At 37.5% G+C, this 22024-nt stretch overlaps 1 protein-coding gene across 1 annotated transcript in view; it reads right to left on the reverse strand.

Moving 5' to 3' along the window:
• Window positions 1–22024, reverse strand: part of grb14 (growth factor receptor-bound protein 14) — a 64190-nt gene that overhangs the window by 39602 nt on the left and 2564 nt on the right. The window contains exon 2 of the mRNA XM_016242264.1: window positions 18090–18216. Coding sequence (XP_016097750.1) covers window positions 18090–18216 — 127 coding nt within the window. The remainder of the gene's footprint in view (window positions 1–18089; window positions 18217–22024) is intronic.

The raw sequence follows: 22024 nt of genomic DNA on the forward strand, positions 1-22024 counted from the left end.
GTATTTAACCCAGCATTTTTTAGAGTGTAGTAGCTATACAAACTAACAAACAAATAAATAAATGAGAATCAAATTAAAACAATTGGAGCTAATTTGAAAGACCAGTAAGTAACTAAGTAAGTAAATAAATAAATAAATCTAATTAAAACACCTTAAGCTACTTTGAAAAGCGAATAAATAAATGAATGAATAAATAAATAAATGGGAATAAAATTTAAACAATTGGAGCTAATTTAAAAGACATATTCTCACACCATCCCCCCAACTCAGTTCTCAAATCCCGCTCTCACTTATCAAGCACAATCTGCAGTCAGACTCTGTTCATTCAGCATGTCCACACAAGCTCCACATGCTGTTAAGATCAGAGCAGAATTCCATCGTCCTCTCATCCAAACTGACCAGAGAGAGCGAGAGGCTCGCCGTCTTTATCAGCAGTGGGCAGTGGTAGCACAGACAGGCAGGCGCTACAACTTATCACAGAAATGGAGAAAAAAATAAATAAAAAATAACTGAAACGAGTGAAGCAACTGATAACGGAGTCTCTTCGATTCTCAAAACACTGACCGACTCAGACACAGCGGCCTTGACCATCCCTGAGAGCCAAACAGCAGCTGCTGATACACACATCTACATATATATATATATATAGTTTTTATATGTATGCATTTATTTATTTACAATTTAAGTCTTTACTATCACTTTTAATCCATTTAACGTATCCTTTCTGAATAAAAGTATTAATTAAACACAAAAAAAAATACTTTACATTTTTGAACAGTAGTTAATATTGTTACAAAAGATCTATTTTGAATAAATTCTGGAGGATCATGTGACACTGAAGATTGGAGTAATGATGCTGAAAATTCAGCTTTGCATTACAGAAAAAATTTGTATTTTAAAGTATATCAAAATGGAATACTGTTATTTTGAATTGTAAAAAATATTTCATAATATTTCTGTTTTTACAGTATTTTTGATCAAATAAATGCAGCCTTGACGAGCATAAGAGTCTTCTTTAAAAAACAATAAAAATCGTATTGATTTCAAACTTTTGAACGGTAGAGTACAATATAATATCCCCCCCAAAAAAACTATATCGCTCTAATCTAACATTTCAGCCACTGCAGAAAATGATGTCACGATCATTAAGCAATATAACTGGAGCTTCAATTTCAATACAATATACTATAATATACAATATACTATAAAATTACAACATTATTTTACAGTATTACACTGTAAAAATAGGGACAAACCCAGCAATTGGGCTGTTTTGACCCAGCGGTTGGGTTACTCCCCAGAAGGTTGGGTTAAACATTTAACCCAACCGCTGGGTCAAAACAGCCCAATTGCTGGGGTTGTCTCTATTTTACCCAGCACTGGGTCGTATTTAACCCAGCATTTTTTAGAGTGTATGCTTTGTCCTAAAATAAAAAAAGTAAGTGCATATTTGTACTGAAAAAATTTTTTGGTTTTTGCAGTGATGCTTACCATAACAAACCCCACTGATATCAATAAAAAGCTGCCCTGCAAACACTGTAGGAAGGAGGTAAAATGCTGAGAGCTAAATGTGGGGCAAATTCCAGCTGAGATTCTGAAGGCCTTGTTCTGGATGGAGTTTTGGGATCATGTATCACTGCTCCAGACATGTGTAGAGCAGGCAGGCGAGCCGGAGCGGGACACAGATAGCCCCTCTGCAGCAGACATACTCTATGAGTCATGAGCCTAAAGCCAACAGAAGCACGTCTGCAGGCCATATGTCTGTCTGCTGACAATCCACAAACTCTCTAGACATGTCTTTTTCTCTCCTTTCAGGGATCTCGTTTCCCTTCCTCTCTTCTTAAAGATGGCTAGAGTTGCTGTGGAGTTCCATGTAAAAAGGAAAACCATTGATTGTGGTTCGCAAAGCTCATTTAGTTCTTCTTGCATCAGTTGAGCCCTAAATAGTCACATTTATTATCAAAATAAATAAATAAATACAACTCTTCTAGTAAGTAAGTAAGTATAGTTCATTAGTATAGTTGTAGATTGATTAGGTTTCCCAAAGGTTGCAACTCAGTGCATTAATCAGATTATATTTTATTCCAAAGCAAAAATAATTCAATAGGTAATTAGCAAATACCATAATTTTGGTAAATACATAATTTTGGAAATATACATTTCAAATATATGTTTTTGTTATGTTAAATACATGAACAGTAGTGTCTTTATATACATTGTAGTAGTAAGAAATGTATTTGAAATCAATTATGCTCCCCAAAGGCTGCATTTATTTGATCACAAATACATTAAAAGCAGCAATATTGTGAAATATTTTCCATTTCGAAATAACTGTTTTCTATTTGAATATATTTTAAAATGTATTCCTGTGATGCAAAGCTGAATTTTCAGCATCATTACTCCAGTCTTCAGTGTCACACGATCCTTCAGAAATCATTCTAATATGCTGATTTGCTGCTGAAAAAACATTTATTATTACAATCAGTGTTGTGCTGATTCATATTTTTTTGTGGAAACTGTGATACAGTTTTGTTCCAGGACACTTTTATGAATAGAAGATTCAAAAGAACAGCATTTATTCTAAATGGAATTTTTTTGTAACATTATAAATGTCTCTACTGTCACTTTTAATCAATTAAATGCATACTCTCATTTAATCTCAAAAAATTTAGTATTATATAGAATCACTGCACCTCATTGACACAAGTTTTGTGTAAATGGTTCATAAAATCATTCTTTAAAATGAATGTTTTACACAGATGTTTGCTCAGTCAGTCATGAGTCGCACTATGTGTAATTAAACACAAGCTTTTTCTCACTGCGGACATTGTTTTCTTCATGCTGGAGTAAAATGTCTCATGTGAACGTTCCTCTTCTAGATGTGCGATGTGAGAAAAGGGGAAGTACACTGAGCTGGAACACGCTTGGCCAGGAAGACACATCACCGTCTGTTTGTGTTTAAAGCGCATGAAAGGAGAGCTGGGAATTCGCAAATCTTGGGAAGATAAATTTAGCCAACTCAGCAAATACAGCAAGGCCAGCAGTGGTGCGGAGAACGAGGGAGCGATAGCATTTATGGCTAATAATACCTTGTCCGTTGCCTTGAAATATAGCAGCATGTTCCAAGTCAGTGTCGGGGGAAGCAAGTAACCCAGCGGTCCTTGAACTGTAATGGGCAGTGTTGGGTTGTGCTGAATGAAGCTGTAATTTGCTCAACCGCGGTTCAGGCTTACATAATCGCTATAAGACGATACGTGCCGGAGTGCCTTCTTAACTATTATAGTGATAAGAGAGATGAGAGACGAGACGCTGAGATAAGACTTCTGATGGACATATTGTCTGCGGCCTATAATGCATGTGGAATTATTTATGTGACAGACAATCCCATAAATTTATTTACAAATGAGGACAATGGAAGCAATCAAAATCAATAAAAGAACAATGATACGCAAGTGCTATAACAAGTCTCAAATAGCTAAACGCAGTACACGTAGCAAGTTTTTTTTTTATTATATAATAAATAAAAAGAAAACAGATAGAATAGAAAAAGAATAGAGCAAGCTAGCGTTAGAGGCCTTTTTTGCTTTTGTTAATTGTATAATAAATGAAAAGAAAACAAATGGAATACAAAAAGATTAGAAATACAAAAAGAACAAAGAAGCTAGTGTTAGTTTTTATTCTTCAAGAAAACAAGTAGTTAGTAAATGAATAGAGTGCAAGTCTAAAAGGGGCAAGTTTTTTTGTTTTTTAATAATACAATTAGAGTTAGAGGGTCAAATAAAGATGGAAGAGATGTGTTTTTAGCCGATTCTTGAAGATGGCTAAGGACTCCGCTGCTCGGATTGAGTTGGGCAGGTCATTCCACCAGGAGGGAACATTTCATTTAAAGATGATGCGATTTCAATTTTTCCTCTCTCTTTGAAGTGTTACAAGCTCTTGGTGCATAAAGAAGATCTGTAAAGTTGCAAAGACTAAAGTCTCAAATCCAAAGAGATATTCTTTATAAAAGTTAAGTGTCAACCACGCTTACTGTGTGGGAAGATTTGCATAATGCTGCCCAAATGCTGCGCCGTTCTCTAGCCCGCCAGCCTCCACTCACTCTAGCCCACCGTGTGTGACGCTGTGTGTTTCGTTGTGAAAGCGAAACTATTTTGTTTGGCCTTCCAAAAGAGGACATGACTAGAAATCAGTGGTTAAGTTGTATTTACAACACTGTTCCAGAACAGTTCAACCCAAATATTCAGATGTGTGCAGCACATTTTATGGAGGACCATTTCCTGATCCTGGTAGAGTAGACTACAATGCCGGCTGTTCTGACTCACAAACTGTAAGTACGTTTTGATATTTAAAGGATTTGCCACTGATGATTCAAATGCGAGTTTTGAGCAGTGTAGAGTAGAGCTTCTTGTTTGTAATTTCTCCGATCACAAATGCAGACATGGTTTTATGTTTACGCGGCGCGATGCAACGCGTAAAAAGACAGTATAAGTCATTATAATCCGTAATTATGTCCCCACTGGATGCAACAAATGCCTTGTTTATAATGGGTTTTAATGTTTTTGTCTCATCGCTCCGGCCGGGACAGGGCATCACAGTATCGTAAGACGCGTAACATTTCCGTCACACGCTTGAGGTATTCGGCCAATCACAACGCACTGGATAGCTGGCCAATCAGAGCACACCTCGTTTTTCAGACCGATGAGTTTTGTAAAAATTGATGCTCCTCTAAGGCGGGGCATAGAGGAGAAACAATAATGTACAGTATGTGGAAAATAATGTGTTTTTTGAACCTTAAACCGCATAAAAACATTTCATTACACCAAATACACAAAATAATGTTCTTTTTAGCAACATCATATGACCCTTTAAAAGTCTGTGAAAGTGATTTTGTGCCTCTGGGATGGCACAATAAAGTGACGTTCACTTGCAGAACGCAAGCTTCTAGAGGGCATATAAGTCTGAAGTAATGAATGTTATGCGAGCAGCTATTGGTAGCCAGTGCAAATTGATAAACAGAGGTGTGACATGCATTCTTTTTGGCTCATTAAAATTAATCTTGCTGCCGCGTTCTGCATTAATTGTAAAGGTTTGATAGAACTGGCTGGAAGACCTGCCAAGATAGCATTGCAATTCGATTGCAGCAGTTAACAACTCTCTGATTCAATGATCTGGTGGGAAGGGATCACCAGTTACCAACTCTCTGATTCAGTGATCTGGTGAGAGTGAATCTCCAGTTAACCACTCTCTGATTCACACGACATTGGGGACCCTATACTAAACGCCACAACTGCTGAACTGCGTCACAAGTCCACGGGGCGCAGATGTTGACAAGTCAACATGTCACAACCAAATGCACCTCTCCTCCTCATAACCTTCCAACGCCCAAGACTTAAGACCTCACTCTCCAACATCAGGGAGAGCCACTATAGAGGCAGAGGTCCCCTCAGCCAGAGCCTTTTCCCATAGTAATACTCACCATAATATAACAGCTGAAAAGTCTTGGTAGTAACGTTGGGACAGTGACTATTCCCACTAGGGAAAAAAGGCACTACAGAGATCACATCCTACCCAATGGAGAGGTAACATGTGAAGATCCACCTATGACTTACAGAGGAAGTACAACATAGGAAAGGTACTGGGGTGGGCTGACTCACGCCAAGGCAGAATGTGTTTAATGACCTCCATCTGCTTCTTCACCGTGGAGAACTGCAGGGCAAATTCTTCCATGGTGTCGCCAAGGAGACCAACCTGTGAAATGGGGACGTCAAGAAAGCATACTTTCTTGGCTTCCCGCATCTCAGCCAGGTTGAGCCACAGGTGGCATTGCTGGACAACTAAAGTGGACATCGCCCTCTCCAGAGCCTGCGCCATGACCTTCGTAGCCCGGAGGACATAGTCAGTCACAGTTCGCAGTTCCTGCAGTACCTCTGGGTTGGGACAACCCCCGTGCAGCTCTTTCAATGCTTTGGCCTGGTAGATTTACAGGATGGCCATAGCGTGCAGGGCGGATGCAGTTTGTCCAGAAGTAAGCCTTCTCCACTAGAGACGAAGAGAACTTACAGGCCCTGGACAGGAGTCTCAAGCGGCACTGCCAGGTGGCGGCGTTTTGCGGGCAAAGATGCACTGCAATCGCTCTCTCCACCTGGGGAACCTCCGTATACCCCCTCGCTGGACCCTCATCGAGGGTGGTGGGGGCAGAGGAGCCAGTGTGCCATGTTCTGGCCGAAAAAGGGGCCTTCCATGATTTCGTCAGCTCCTCGTGCACTTCCGGGAACAAAGGCACCCAGAAACCAATCATCCAGCCGCAAGCGCTCGGGGCAGGGTGGGGGAGACCACTCCAGCCCGATGCTCTTGGCTGCCTGGGCAAGCACGGCAGCCATCTCAGCGTCAGCCTCGGACTGAGGCTCAGCGCCCATAGGTGCTTGCTCAGCCGAGTCATCTGCTTCCAATGGCTCAAGCCCGCCCTCCAATTCTGCAATCGACAGCTTGTCCTGCTCGCGAGCCCCGAATGAGAGATTGAGCCCGCCCAGGGACGAACTTTCAACTTCATCCAGAAATTCGACTGGTAAGCACAAAGCAAGGGAAGAACGGGAAGCTTGCGGGGATTACTAATCCCTCCTCCCCATGCTCTTCCGCAGTGCACATCTCTGCGGCCTCATACCCAGAGGTAGAAGAACCAGAGCGGCAAGCAGCCGCGGTGACTCAGGGTCTTTTAGCGAAGAACCCGAGCCGCAAGCACAACGTGCCGATGGAAAGTGCCTCGCAAGCGGGGCATGAATCATCCACAAGTGCTGCCTCAGCGTGAGCATGGCCCAAACACTGAATACAACACTCGTGCCGGTCGTCTTTCGAGACGTGCCAACCACAACCAGAAACACATGGACGGAAAGGCATGATGAAACACACAATTCCACCGTGTAGCTCTTTCAGAGAAAGTACTCTTTTTAGAGGAAATTTGCTCTTCTAGAGATCGCCGTTGAAGCACCCAGGTGTACTCTCACAACACTTATCTGTGTATGAGTAGGGAGAGACCGCTGACCGTGCCTTAGATCCATGACGAGGAATTGAGAGGTGAATGATCGCAACTTCTCCATGAGAGATGGTGCATTCGGCTCTGAAAAACAGAACGAGTGAGCAGATGCCACGCTGGCCTATTTATAACCGGATGTCTGGGGCGTGGCCAGCTATGCAAATTCTGCACACCCAATTTCATTGGCATTTCTAAAAGATGTCAGAGGTGTTTGGGCTCCCAAGAGCGGCCCCTAGTGTCATACATTCGTCACAACGTCAGAATGAATTCCAGTTAACAACTGATTCAGTGATCTGGTGAGAGCGAATCTCCGGTTAACAACTCATTGATTCAATGATCTGGTGAGAGTGAATCTCAGTAAACAACTCACTGATTCAGTGATTTGGTGAGAGCGAATATCCAGTTAACAACTTACTGAAGTGATATTGTCCAACTCAAAAAAAGCCAAAGACTGGGAGTAATGGGATTTTCAGTGCTCCATACTTTCATTTTGTGTTTTACAGAGGCAAGAAAACAATACATGGGTTAAAATGACACAAGGAATGTAATGCTGAATAGAAAAGCAAATGATGAAATGTACTTACCCTCTCTTGCTTTAAGTATATGCTTTTCTATTCACAGGCTCTTTTCAAGAAGTTCTCAGTGTTGTGTGAAACAGAAAACCGTCATGCAGTGCAAGACCTATTAGATCACTCTCATTCATTGTGGGGTATAAAAACAGTTTCAGTGCATATGGATCTACTCAAGTGTGAAAATGGATCAAGGCTGGTGTCTGGGAGAGGTTAGAGAGGCTGACGGACCCAGAGGGCTCTGAAACAGCACTTCTAACTCTGTGAACCTTTGTCATGTAAATGTACCATGACACTGCAAGCACAGAAGTGCTTTCTCACGACTAAAATAGCTTTTAAAGACCACGTAAAACAAAGCTGTGCCAATGGCCAGGGCCTCTGGGCTCAGCTGGTAAAATAAAAAGCATGGGACGAGGCTTGGTTTTACATCAGCATGATGAGTTTGTGGTGAGATGCTTTTCTTGCAGAGTGGCAACAAACTATGTGTTTTGAAGCGAAGGCCTTGTGGGTTTGATATCAGTAAAATGCTGCCCTCTTGATGCCAGTGACAGCCAAACATACTGACTGACATGTCTTTGCTTCATGAAAATCATATTCCAAATATCTTAAAAATCTCAGGTGGTCTCAGTTACTGTAGGTTTTATTGATGCATCAACTTTGTCTTTCATCTAAAATCCCTTCGGAGGAATAAAAGAAGACAAAGATTGACAAACAATGATAACTGACATTATGGATGTGTAAAAAAAACACATTTTCAAGATGAGTAGTTGCTGTGTTGTCTGAACTGAACTGAACTGAACCTCAGATACTGTTTTGACAAGCAAAGTTAAAAAAATGGCTTATAATAATGGCAAGATGCTCAAAAAGAAAGAAAGAAAAAAGAAAAGAGAGATGCAACAAAGCACCCAAAGATGAATTTCAATAAGCTTTTTTCCCCATGTAAACTGTTTAACAATAAAATATAAAAATGAAAGAAAAAAAATTTGTTTAAATTATTTAAATAATAAAAAAAAAAGTATAGTTATATTAATATATATTTATATATAATTCTATAATTTATATCATTACATTAGTTTGATTTATTATTAATTTTATATATATATATATATATATACATACATAAACATATGCATCTATGTATATACAGTGGGTACGGAAAGTATTCAGACCCCCTTAAATTTTTCACTCTTTGTTATATTGCAGCCATTTGCTAAAATCATTTAAGTTAATTTTTTTTCCTCATTAATGTACACACAGCACCCCATATTGACAGAAAAACACAGAATTGTTGATTTATCCCCCAATAATATCTTCTGAATAAGACGATATATTAATGCTTAGTTTATGATCAAAACATGTAATGCAATGCATTACAATGATTGAGAGATGAAAAATAAACATTCCTCAAAAGTCTGATGATCATATTGATTGATATATTGATAATCAAGTAAACCAAATTAAATTGTTAATTTTTAAATACTACTAACCATATAAAAGTTATTCTTATGTTTATATAATCAGTAAAGATGTCACAGCAAAAAGTCACGTGAAACATGAGTTGTGTCATTTTACAATTATACTAAAAGGTCTTTTACTTGCTAAAAGAGTATAAACTCTCAATCAGATGACAGAAGGCATGTAGCAGATTGTGTGCGACAGATATGCGAGTATCCAATATGATACATTTATTACAGAGTTCAATATAAAACACTTGCATTTTAAAAAATAATAAAAACTTGCATGAAAAGATTAACCAACAAAAGAATCAATATAAGTAATAAAAGAACATTAGGCAACAGTTGCCAAGGTACGATTGCTCAGTAAGATTTTAAAGGCAGTGCTTAGCAAATGATCAATTACTCCAACAAGAGCTCAGGAGGTCACCGAAGAGGCGTTTCGCTGTCACAGCTGAAGCTTAAGTATTCCCTGCTCCCCTAAATCATCCAAAACAAAAGCAAATCCCCCATAATCCCATCAGCGCACTCAAACAATGACAGGCCAGGCACTGGAGAATTGCAATCAGCGGCTGATGCAGTGAAGTGCAGCCTGAGGCGTCTATAAGAAAGAATCAGGTAACAAGACCTGGATTGTATCTTGAGAGGACACTTCACTCCCTAAAAAGAGGAGTTCGGCACAATCAAGCTCTTTAGACGATGTTCTAGCGAACAAAACACATCCTGATAATCTGCAATATCTGTGAATCGCACAATTACGTAAAAAAACGGAATTAAAACTATAATAACCAAATCAATAATAACAAAAACAAACAAAATTAAATAACACACACACACACACACACTGTATATATATTCCTCTACTATTTTATATTAATTATATTTATATAAATAAAGTAATAAATGCATAATATTTCTATGTATAATTTTATTTAATATTAATATATAGTCAAATATTATTTTATATTATGAGATATTAAACACATTTGGGATTTTTTTCATATGGGCAGATCCGTTTGAAGGGTCTTTCATTAACATCAGGAACTGAATTTACAAAATTCAAAAAACAAAAGCTCTTCACAGTTAGTGCAAAAAAAACTTCTGAAGAGATTTGAATGCTTACATATATTTTTTCCTGAAATTAGTAACTACTATTTATTATTAATATTTATTTGATAGCCAGTTTGATTCCAAATGTTTAATGCAAGAACTAAAATATTCAAGTTAAAATACATTGTTTTTGACTCCATAAACACAATAAGTGATATTTTACTTTCACAGTCTGGTGTATTTTGAAAATGCCATGTACTGTAAGATTTCCAAAAACATTCCAAAGGATGACATCAAATCACTGAATCAGAGTTCTGAGAACTGATTCAAATAATCATTCCAAATAATGCCAAATAACCATGAAATCGCACACTTGACTGATGCGTCACAAGCAACAAAGGAAAGAAAGAAAATCTCTCAGTGATTACTTTCAGTGTCTCCAAATCTAAAAACCAATACTCCAACACAGACAAGAGGAGTCATTAGCATTGTGGGGTGAAGGGGCGGCCGGAACAATGATGCAACACTTTACTCAAGCTCTCCACATCTATTCATCTGGGCTGGGGGCAGGGCAGGGCGATGATGTCATTGCTTTCTGCATGCTGACCATGTGACTCAGATGTGCTGTCAGACAAACAGCTGTGCGCACTAACATTCTCCTTTTGTCCCGCTTGGAGCAACGTCTCAAAAAGACCTGCCAATCAAAGCCCCCCGGGACGCAGACCTGCACAGGAATTGACCCTTAGCTAAGCCCCGCCCTTCGATTACTATTGCTAAGACGAGCTTTACAGAACATCGCACAGGAACAAATTCAGTAAAATGTTCTTGGATATTATTCTTCTGACATTGCAAAACCTTTCATCCAACATTTTTCTTTAAAGAAACTATTACACGGTAAGTACACACTAACATGGTCAAAAAGTGTAGAGACCACAGCAGGAACTTCTCAACATTTCTTTAAAGATTTGAAAAAGTAAATGTATTATGATTTTGAGTATCATATTTGATACTTTTACAGCTTATATGGTATGATATAGTGAGAATATGAAGCTCATATTCAAGGCTCATATTCAGAGGCCCAAACTGAGCAAACAGTATGCAATTTGATGCAGAAGCTGATATTTAAATGGACAAAACGTAAGATCAAATTCGGATGCTTCAGTGATCAGTGAGATCTTTATAACAGCATAGCAGATACTTACATAAAATGATATAAAAATTAGTTGCCACTCTTTATCCCCCAATAATATCTTCTGAATAAGACGATATATTAATGCTTAGTTTATGATCAAAACATGTAATGCAATGCATTACAATGATTGAGAGATGAAAAATAAACATTCCTCAAAAGTCTGATGATCATATTGATTGATATATTGATAATCAAGTAAACCAAATTAAATTGTTAATTTTTAAATACTACTAACCATATAAAAGTTATTCTTATGTTTATATAATCAGTAAAGATGTCACAGCAAAAAGTCACGTGAAACATGAGTTGTGTCATTTTACAATTATACTAAAAGGTCTTTTACTTGCTAAAAGAGTATAAACTCTCAATCAGATGACAGAAGGCATGTAGCAGATTGTGTGCGACAGATATGCGAGTATCCAATATGATACATTTATTACAGAGTTCAATATAAAACACTTGCATTTTAAAAAATAATAAAAACTTGCATGAAAAGATTAACCAACAAAAGAATCAATATAAGTAATAAAAGAACATTAGGCAACAGTTGCCAAGGTACGATTGCTCAGTAAGATTTTAAAGGCAGTGCTTAGCAAATGATCAATTACACCAACACGAGCTCAGGAGGTCACCGAAGAGGCGTTTCGCTGTCACAGCTGAAGCTTAAGTATTCCCTGCTCCCCTAAATCATCCAAAACAAAAGCAAATCCCCCATAATCCCATCAGCGCACTCAAACAATGACAGGCCAGGCACTGGAGAATTGCAATCAGCGGCTGATGCAGTGAAGTGCAGCCTGAGGCGTCTATAAGAAAGAATCAGGTAACAAGACCTGGATTGTATCTTGAGAGGACACTTCACTCCCTAAAAAGAGGAGTTCGGCACAATCAAGCTCTTTAGACGATGTTCTAGCGAACAAAACACATCCTGATAATCTGCAATATCTGTGAATCGCACAATTACGTAAAAAAACGGAATTAAAACTATAATAACCAAATCAATAATAACAAAAACAAACAAAATTAAATAACACACACACACACACACACTGTATATATATTCCTCTACTATTTTATATTAATTATATTTATATAAATAAAGTAATAAATGCATAATATTTCTATGTATAATTTTATTTAATATTACAATTATATTCATAGAAGTCATTAAAATAATAATAATGATAACATTTTTTATTATATTTAATTGTGTACATATTTACAAATTGTATTTGTTTCTTTTATATGAATATAATTAATTATATAATTATATTCATATGAATAAATAAACATGAAAATAAATAAATAAATATATATAATTTCATATGAATTATACATTTATTTTATTCAAATAAATAAATAAACTGAACTGTGTTTTGATCACAGGCTTTGCTAAATTGGAAAATTTGACCACTGGCAAACTAATGTTGCCAAATAGTGGCCCGCTCTACGATAGATGGTCTGTAATTTCAGCCTGCGGAGTGAGCAAGCCTTTCTGACGTGCACACACGCAAAATCTGATGGTAATTAGCGCCGCCGCCCAGCCCTGGACCGTCTTTTACGGCAGACACAGACTGGGTCATCGTCTATCCTCGGCAAACTGCAGAAACTAGCACAGCAAAAAGTTTTCGTGACACTTCCACCCCATCCCCCCTCTGGTTTCCCTCCGTTTCGCTCATATACTGAGGCCGTAATTGCTAGCCTCAGATATAATACGAGAGGGATCATTACTGCCATCCTCAAATATAATGAAGGCCCCCATAATGGCAAACTGCAAAGCCACATTATGACGGCACATTTCAATATGCTGTAATTTGCAGATTTTGCTGCAGGTCAAAGCTGTTCTGGATGGCCGTTCATAACATATATTTGTCATATAATAAGATCCACAGGGGTCTTGGTTTTCTCAAATCAGCAATGTAAGCAGATTGCATTGGCCATATAAGTTCTGGAGCAAACTCGCTGTGAGGATGCATCTAATATACGGCTCTCAGCTTTCATTAAACATAACGCACCAAAATAATCTCATACAAAAAAATTAAAGCTCTTCACAGTTAGTGCTAAAATAGAAAGAAGACATTATAACAACTTACGACGCTTTAGAGACATCTCAACATTTACGCATTTTTTTCTGAAATTAGTAACTATCATTTCAACCAACCAGCTTTATTTGTAGCCTTTTAGATTCATATTGTTTAATGCAAGAAATTAAATACTCAAGAAAAAAAAAATTATATCACACTGTTTTTTACTAAACACTAAGAATGCTATTTAAATGTTAGGCACCTTTTCCAATCTGAAACACTTTGATTCACTGAAATGAATTAAACTCGCTAACTCTAAGGTTGCATCTAAATACTTCCCTACTACATAGTAGGCAAAAAACAACAACTGAAAAGAGTAGTATGTAAGAATTCATAGTATTCATAAAACAGAAGGAAAAAAGAAGGCACAATATTCATTGTTTATTTGTCGCCAGCAAAACCAAAAATACTCAGTAAATGAATGTAAATTTAATGTAACTCATTTTAGATCTTTTAAGCTACATGCAACAAATTCGGCACAGATCTTCAGCCTGTTCTGACTCTGTATATTTTCTAATTGATCAGACATATGGGTTTTTCTCTAGTAAATGATCAGATATCTCTAAAATCCCATTGACTTATATTGAAACATTATGATTGTAATTAATACAACATTTTTAAAGCTACATCCACCAAACTTAACATATTACTTCAGCCAACTGATCCATCCATCCTTTCGTCCATCAATCGATCCATCCATCCACTTATCCATTTTTTCATTCGTCTATCTATCAATCCATCCATCTGTATATCTGTCCATTCATCCATCCATCCGTTCCTTCATCCATTCATCTGTCCATCCATCCATTCATCTGTTCATTCATCCATCCCATCTATCCATTCATCCATCTGTCCATCCATCTGTTTATCCATCCGTCCATTCGTCCGTTTATCCATCTATCTGTTCATTCATCCACCCATCTGTCCATCCATCCATCCATTTGTCCATTCATTCATCTGTTCATTCATCTATTCATCTGTCCATCCATCCATTCATCCATCCCATCTATTCATTCATCCATCTGTCCATCCATCAGTTCATCCATCCGTCCATTCGTCCGTTCATCCATCCATCCATCTGTTCATTCATCCATTCATCCGTTCATTCATCCATTCATCTGTCCATTCATCCGTTCATTCATCCATCCCATCTATCCATTCATCCATCCGTCCGTTCATCCATCCATCTGTTCATTCATCCATCCATTTGTCCATTTATTCATCTTTTCATTCATCCATTCATCGGTCCATACATCCATTCATTCATCCATCCCATCTATCCATTCATCCATCTGTCCATTCGTCCGTTCATCCATCCATCCGTTCATTCATCCATTCATCTTTCCATCCATCCATTCATCCGTTCATTCATCCATCCCATCTATCCATTCGTCCATCTGTCCATCCATCCATTTGTCCATTCATCCAACCATTCATTCATCTGTTCATCCATCCATCCATCTGTCATTCATCCATCCATCCATCTGCCCATTCATCCGTTCATCTATTGTCCATTCATCCATCTGTCCATTTATTTATTCATCCATCCATCCGTCCAATCATCCGTTCATCCATCATCCATCTGTTCATTCATCCATTCATCTGTCCATCCATCCGTTCATTCATCGATTAATCTGTCCATCCATCCATCTGTCCATCCGTCCATTCATCCATCCATCCATTTGTTCATTCATCCATGCATCTGTCCATCCATCCATCCATTTGTCCATTCATTCATCTTTTCATTCATCCATTCATCTGTCCATCCATCCATTCGTTCATTCATCCATCCCATCTATCCATTCATCCATCTGTCCATCCGTCCATTCATCCATCCATCCATTCATTCATCTATCCCATCTATCCATTCGTCCATCTGTCCATCCATCCATCTGTCCATTCATCCATCCATCCATCCATCTACCCATTCATCCATCCGTTCATCTATCGTCCATCCATCCATCCATCCGTCCATTCATCTATTCATTTATTCATCCATCCATTTGTCCATTCGTCCATCCATCCAACCGTGGCGTGCATCCATCCATTCATTCATTCATTCGTTCATCCATTCATTCATCCATTCATCTGTTCGTTCATCCATCCATCCAGCCCGCATAAAACAATAACAATTAAACTACAGCATTATGTTTTTAAACCTATTTCAGGCATAATTCTGTCAAGCTGACAAAGTAATGTCTGTCAATGTACATCAAGTACATTCCTTCTCTAATTATAAGTGCTGTTAAAAATGTCTACATTGCCCTTTGCCATGCTTTTTCCTTGTTTTCGTACTGGATTAGAAACTATATCCAAAAAAGGACAAATTCAGAAAGCTGACACAGCGATTTCATTCCCCGTCCCAGTTCATTTCTATTCCAGCTAAACTGGTTCAACATCTCTGTGTTCCAGCGTACGTCATTAGCGCTCTGGGGAGGTTTACACATTCTGCCTGTTTATCAGACTGCATCTGTTTGTACGCTGTGTTTTTAGAGTTAGTCTTACTAGTGGACTTACACTGAAATATTACCTCCATCTAAGTGTTTGTACTGTAGTTACTGACTGGGAATGAAACTAAGACGTTGGAGCAATGAAATGAGAAAGTGATGAAAGTTTGTTTTGGCTTCTGGATTTTTTTAACCAAATGAGAACAAGACCAGGGACAATCAATCAGTCAACCAACCAACTGCTTAACCAATCAATGCACTCATACAAAAACATATGCTTCCATATGCCTACGTAGGCAGCATTTTAAGACATTATAGACACAAAAGCTGTTGGAGCCTTTTAAGAAACATCCTTTAGCGAACTGTATCTATTCGCCAAACAGAAACCAGTCCTATAATGTTCCCTATGTAGGCTGCAGACAGCGAGGCAGCTCTTCTGAACAGCAGTGGCTTGAGTAAATCATACGTGGCTCACCTGAGTCGCACTGTTTTTGGTCCAGCCGTTCATCCATCCATCTGTTCATTCATCCATCCATTTGTCCATTTATTCATATTTTCATTCATCCATTCATCGGTCCATACATCCATTCATTCATCCATCCCATCTATCCATTCATCCATCTGTCCATTCGTCCGTTCATTCATCCATTCATCTGTCCATCCATCCATTCATCCGTTCATTCATCCATCCCATCTATCCATTCGTCCATCTGTCCATCCATCCATTTGTCCATTCATCCAACCATTCATTCATCTGTTCATCCATCCATCCATCTGTCATTCATCCATCCATCCATCTGCCCATTCATCCATTCATTCATCCGTTCATCTATTGTCCATTCATCCATCTGTCCATTTATTTATTCATCCATCCATCCGTCCAATCATCCGTTCATCCATCATCCATCTGTTCATTCATCCATTCATCTGTCCATCCATCCGTTCATTCATCGATTAATCTGTCCATCCGTCCATTCATCCATCCATCCATTTGTTCATTCATCCATGCATCTGTCCATCCATCCATCCATTTGTCCATTCATTCATCTTTTCATTCATCCATTCATCTGTCCATCCATCCATTCGTTCATTCATCCATCCCATCTATCCATTCATCCATCTGTCCATCCGTCCATTCATCCATCCATCCATTCATTCATCCATCCCATCTATCCATTCGTCCATCTGTCCATCCATCCATCTGTCCATTCATCCATCCATCCATCCATCTGCCCATTCATCCATCCGTTCATCTATCGTCCATCCATCCATCCATCCGTCCATTCATCTATTCATTTATTCATCCATCCATTTGTCCATTCGTCCATCCATCCAACCGTGGCGTGCATCCATCCATTCATTCATTCATTCGTTCATCCATTCATTCATCCATTCATCTGTTCGTTCGTTCATCCATCCATCCAGCCCGCATAAAACAATAACAATTAAACTACAGTATTATGTTTTTAAACTTATTTCAGGCATAATTCTGTCAAGCTGACAAAGTAATGTCTGTCAATGTACATCAAGTACATTCCTTCTCTAATTATAAGTGCTGTTAAAAATGTCTACATTGCCCTTTGCCATGCTTTTTCCTTGTTTTCGTACTGGATTAGAAACTACATCCAAAAAAGGACAAATTCAGAAAGCTGACACAGCGATTTCATTCCCCGTCCCAGTTCATTTCTATTCCAGCTAAACTGGTTCAACATCTCTGTGTTCCAGCGTACGTCATTAGCGCTCTGGGGAGGTTTACACATTCTGCCTGTTTATCAGACTGCATCTGTTTGTATGCTGTGTTTTTAGAGTTAGCCTTACTAGTGGACTTACATTGAAATATTACCTCCATCTAAGTGTTTGTACTGTAGTTACTGACTGGGAATGAAACTAAGACGTTGGAGCAATGAAATGAGAAAGTGATGAAAGTTTGTTTTGGCTTCTGGATTTTTTTAACCAAATGAGAACAAGACCAGGGACAATCAATCAGTCAACCAACCAACTGCTTAACCAATCAATGCACTCATACAAAAACATATGCTTCCATATGATACACTATGGTTTGTTCCAAAGCCAAGATGCCTACGTAGGCAGCATTTTAAGACATTATAGACACAAAAGCTGTTGGAGCCTTTTAAGAAACATCCTTTAGCGAACTGCATCTATTCGCCAAACAGAAACCAGTCCTATAATGTTCCCTATGTAGGCTGCAGACAGCGAGGCAGCTCTTCTGAACAGCAGTGGCTTGAGTAAATCATACGTGTCTCACCTGAGTCGCACTGTTTTTGGTCCAGGGTAACAGACACTCAGACACTAGAGAGACAGCGGCCGGCAGCAACTCTGGGAAGGGATTTGGGACGTGTCCCATTTGTGTTTCATCCACCGCTCTACTTTTTCTGAGGAGAGAAAAATCAATGATAAGAAACTTATTTTTAAATTATGGTAGATTGTAGCACTGTTCAGAGAGTCTAAAGCATTGGAGGATAGTTTTTGAACCAATCGTCTGAGCCAGAAATGTCATGTCACCAATAAATGTATTTGATGTTATTAAGTCTTCCAAAAAAAAAAAGGGTTACTATGGATCTTATAATATGACAATACTATTTGAATTTGAATTGTGTAAATTTGATTTGATCTAAAATGGTAATTGTGCATTAACAGTTGTCAACCATGTAGGTACGCAAACGCGCGCTCTGAAATAATTTACACAGCGCATTTCCTATTTTGGTTGCGCATGCGGACCACTTATGTGCACCCCTGTATATATATATATATATATATATATATATATATATATATATATATTATTTTAGGCTATTTAGTTTTTGTTATTTTAGTACTTGTGCTATATCAGGCAAAAGCTAGACACTACTGTAATTTTATTAATAGTTTGAATTGGATTTTATTTTATATTTTCTGTCTTCATTTAGATTTTAGTTCCGTTTTAGTATTTTTGCTCTATTTCTGTGATTTTAGTAGTTTTTTTCTTTAATCCATACAGTTTGTATAAATTTCTATTTCAGTTTTAGTTTGTTATTTTAGTAAATCAAGTTAAACTAAATTAGAATAAGGAATGTTGCCTTGGCAACTAGCTGATGTTTTGAAGTTTTTCATATTTTATTTCATGTCAGTTAACATTTATGTCAATGTTTTTTTTTATTGTTTTAATTTTAGTTTTAGTTCGTTATAATAACCCTGCTTCAACTGAGAAATGAGAAAATAAGAAATGGCACCTTAGCAACTAGATTTATTTCAGTTCATGTTTATTTAGAGTAATGAAATGTTTTTATGGTTTTAGTTTTAGTTAATGATAATAACCCTGGCTGAGATCACAAAGTACAGTACGGCTGCGAAACTCGAATTTGCGTCCTCAGGGACGACTAGCACCATCAAAATAGCACTTATCATGTATGTGAGGCGCGAATGACATTTCATAAGCCAGACGTCCTGCATTCTCAGCGCAGCAGACAGCAGCTGTGTGAGGCAGCGGTTGATGTCATATGATGACAGACCGGATGACTGAAGTTCCGTCTCCCAGGCAACAGCCAGAGATGACTTCATCGGCAGTACCTGAACGATCCCCGGAGGAGCGGCGGACTGATGCTGTGTGATCATGTGCTTATTTATAATCCGTTTAGAGAGTTCTGTTGATGGGTAAATCTCACGAAAAACGCAGAGAACGTGCACAGGTCATATTTCACCTGCATTGTTTGCTTAAAGAAAATGAAGCTTGCTTGTAGGAGCATTAAGAAATGTTGGATTATTTTCATCCTATAACCCAAGAAAATAGCTTTCAGCAGTATAATGTGGGAACAAATAATGCTACATTATTTCAATTATAAAGTATTTATATACATAATTTTAGTAATTATCGTACTATCTTTTACATATGCAGAATTAAATATACACATCATTTTGTTACAATTTATTTCAATGCACTACAGGTTTATAGTTCTAAAATAGACTTTTCATTATTCAAAAATCTCTTTTTTTCATTTTGATATCATGGACATAATGCAATGTGTATAAAGAGTCACTTGCAGGGGCTGCAAACTCATTTGGTCTGTCTGTGTGTGTTTTGCTGTATCTCAGCTGGAACACCCAACTAAGAGGAGGAATGGATACTTGAGAAGACTGAAGAGAGAGAAAGAGAGAGAGATTGCTTTTATTATCCTAAATCAAACATGTATATATTTTAGTAAGATTGATTTTTTTCATTTTCTTTTTGAAAGAAACTATTAAACAAGGATGCATTCAATTGATCAAAGGCGACAGTAAAGACATTTATGTTATTACAAACTATTTCTATTTCAAATAAATGCTGTTCTTTTGAACTTTCCATCCATCAGAGAATTTTGAAGGAAAATGTTTCATGGTTTCCACCAAAATATGAAGCAGCACAATTGGTTTCAACACTGATAATAAGAAATGTTTCTTGGTCATCAAATCAGCATATTACATTGATTTCTGAAGGATCATGTGACACTGAAGACACACTCGAGAAAAATGCTGTTACTGTATTTTTGATCAAATAAATGCAGCCTTAGTGAACAGAGTTTTTTCAAATGCATGAACAATGTTACATATATATATATATATGAAATCAATAAAAATTTGAACATAAGCAAAAATAACTTCAAAGAGAATCACCATAGCAATTAAATTGGAGTGCGGCATTAGCAAAGCACTATGGCTTAATTAAACATACAGACGCACAGAAATAGAAAGAGAAATAAAGAGTGAAAAAAACATCTTCTCCAGCAAGTATTTAAAGTATGTGTATATGCAGTGTTGGGAAGGTTACTTTGGAAATGTAATAGGTTACAGATTAGAAGTTACCCGATTTAAAATGTAATAGTTGTGTAACTTTTTCCAATTACTTTATTAAAGTAATGTAACTGATTACTTTTGATTACTTTTCTAAATTTCTAATGAATGTTTATTTGCAACTGTTAATCATTTTCAAACATTTACACCATGCAGGGTTAACCTTACAGTAGTGCTCAACACTGTCAGACTTTCAAAATCCTTCATAACTAGGATTAAGATGATCAAATTTGAACACATCCACCGACTTTAGTACCGCCTTTTACTTTGAGATTGATCGGAAGTTCAATGCAGATTTAAAATCATAAAAAACAGTTAAGATAAGAAATAGTTAATAGATAAGAAATCAAAACAGGAAACACTGCATCTAACAATGGTTTGGGAAAAAAATAGTTAATTAAAAAATAATAATAAATAAAAGCATATACATCAACTCAAATATGGTTATCTAATAAGCATGTGTCCTATTCTGTGTACTAAACTCCTGAAACATTGGTGTCTCTTTGTATATGATAAGTAAAATGCTCATGAAGTGACTCAGAGCAGTTCTAGAGATTATTTTTATGTGTTCATGTACTCATATATTGATGCGGCAGAGGCTGAAAACACCGCGAGCTTCAGTAGGCCTATATGTAGTAAATGAAACCGCATGTCTGCGCCATTCATTTCCACGAGGGGCGGACTGGGAAAAAAATTCAGGCCGGGAAATCTCACACTCATACACCCACAACAAATTCTGAAACATGGACAACCCTATTTTTTGTATGGACCTCACAAAAAAAAGGATTTAATCCTTAAGTTGGGGACATGCAAAATAATTAAAAGTTTTCTCCTGAACGGCACCTTCACGTCCATTTTTCTTTTCAGTCTCTTTATTTTGCCCTGATATCTATCTCTCTCATGACTTTAATACTCAAGATTTAACAAAACTATACTTTCTAAATTGCCTACATGTCAAAATAGGTGCATAACTACAATATCTTTATAGAAAAATCCTAATACTGAACACGAGTCATGTTTTTCCCTTACAAAAATTAACCATGTTTTTATTATAGTAAAGTATTATAGTTTTTTTTTTTTGCAAATGTATTACCATTTGTATTTATTTTTACTACAAATGCCATGGTTAAACTATGGTTAGTGTAGCAAAAACCATGGTTGATTTGTGGTTAGTAACCATTATTAACCATTGTCTTTGGATTTATAGTAAAATCATCGTAGTTTTCGTAAGGGTTGTGTTGTTGTCTGCCCTAGCTCCCCCTAAACCTATTATAAAATATGATTATTTGTCTGCTAAATGACTACTGTAAGTCCACTCCATTCTCTCTCTCGCATTGATTACTCTGATCTGATCCAAACCATTTGGCGGAGGTGCGG

This window comes from Sinocyclocheilus grahami, unplaced genomic scaffold (genome assembly GCF_001515645.1).
Source record: "Sinocyclocheilus grahami isolate Dianchi unplaced genomic scaffold, SAMN03320097.WGS_v1.1 scaffold652.1, whole genome shotgun sequence".
In the NCBI taxonomy this organism is placed as follows: Eukaryota; Metazoa; Chordata; class Actinopteri; order Cypriniformes; family Cyprinidae; genus Sinocyclocheilus; species Sinocyclocheilus grahami.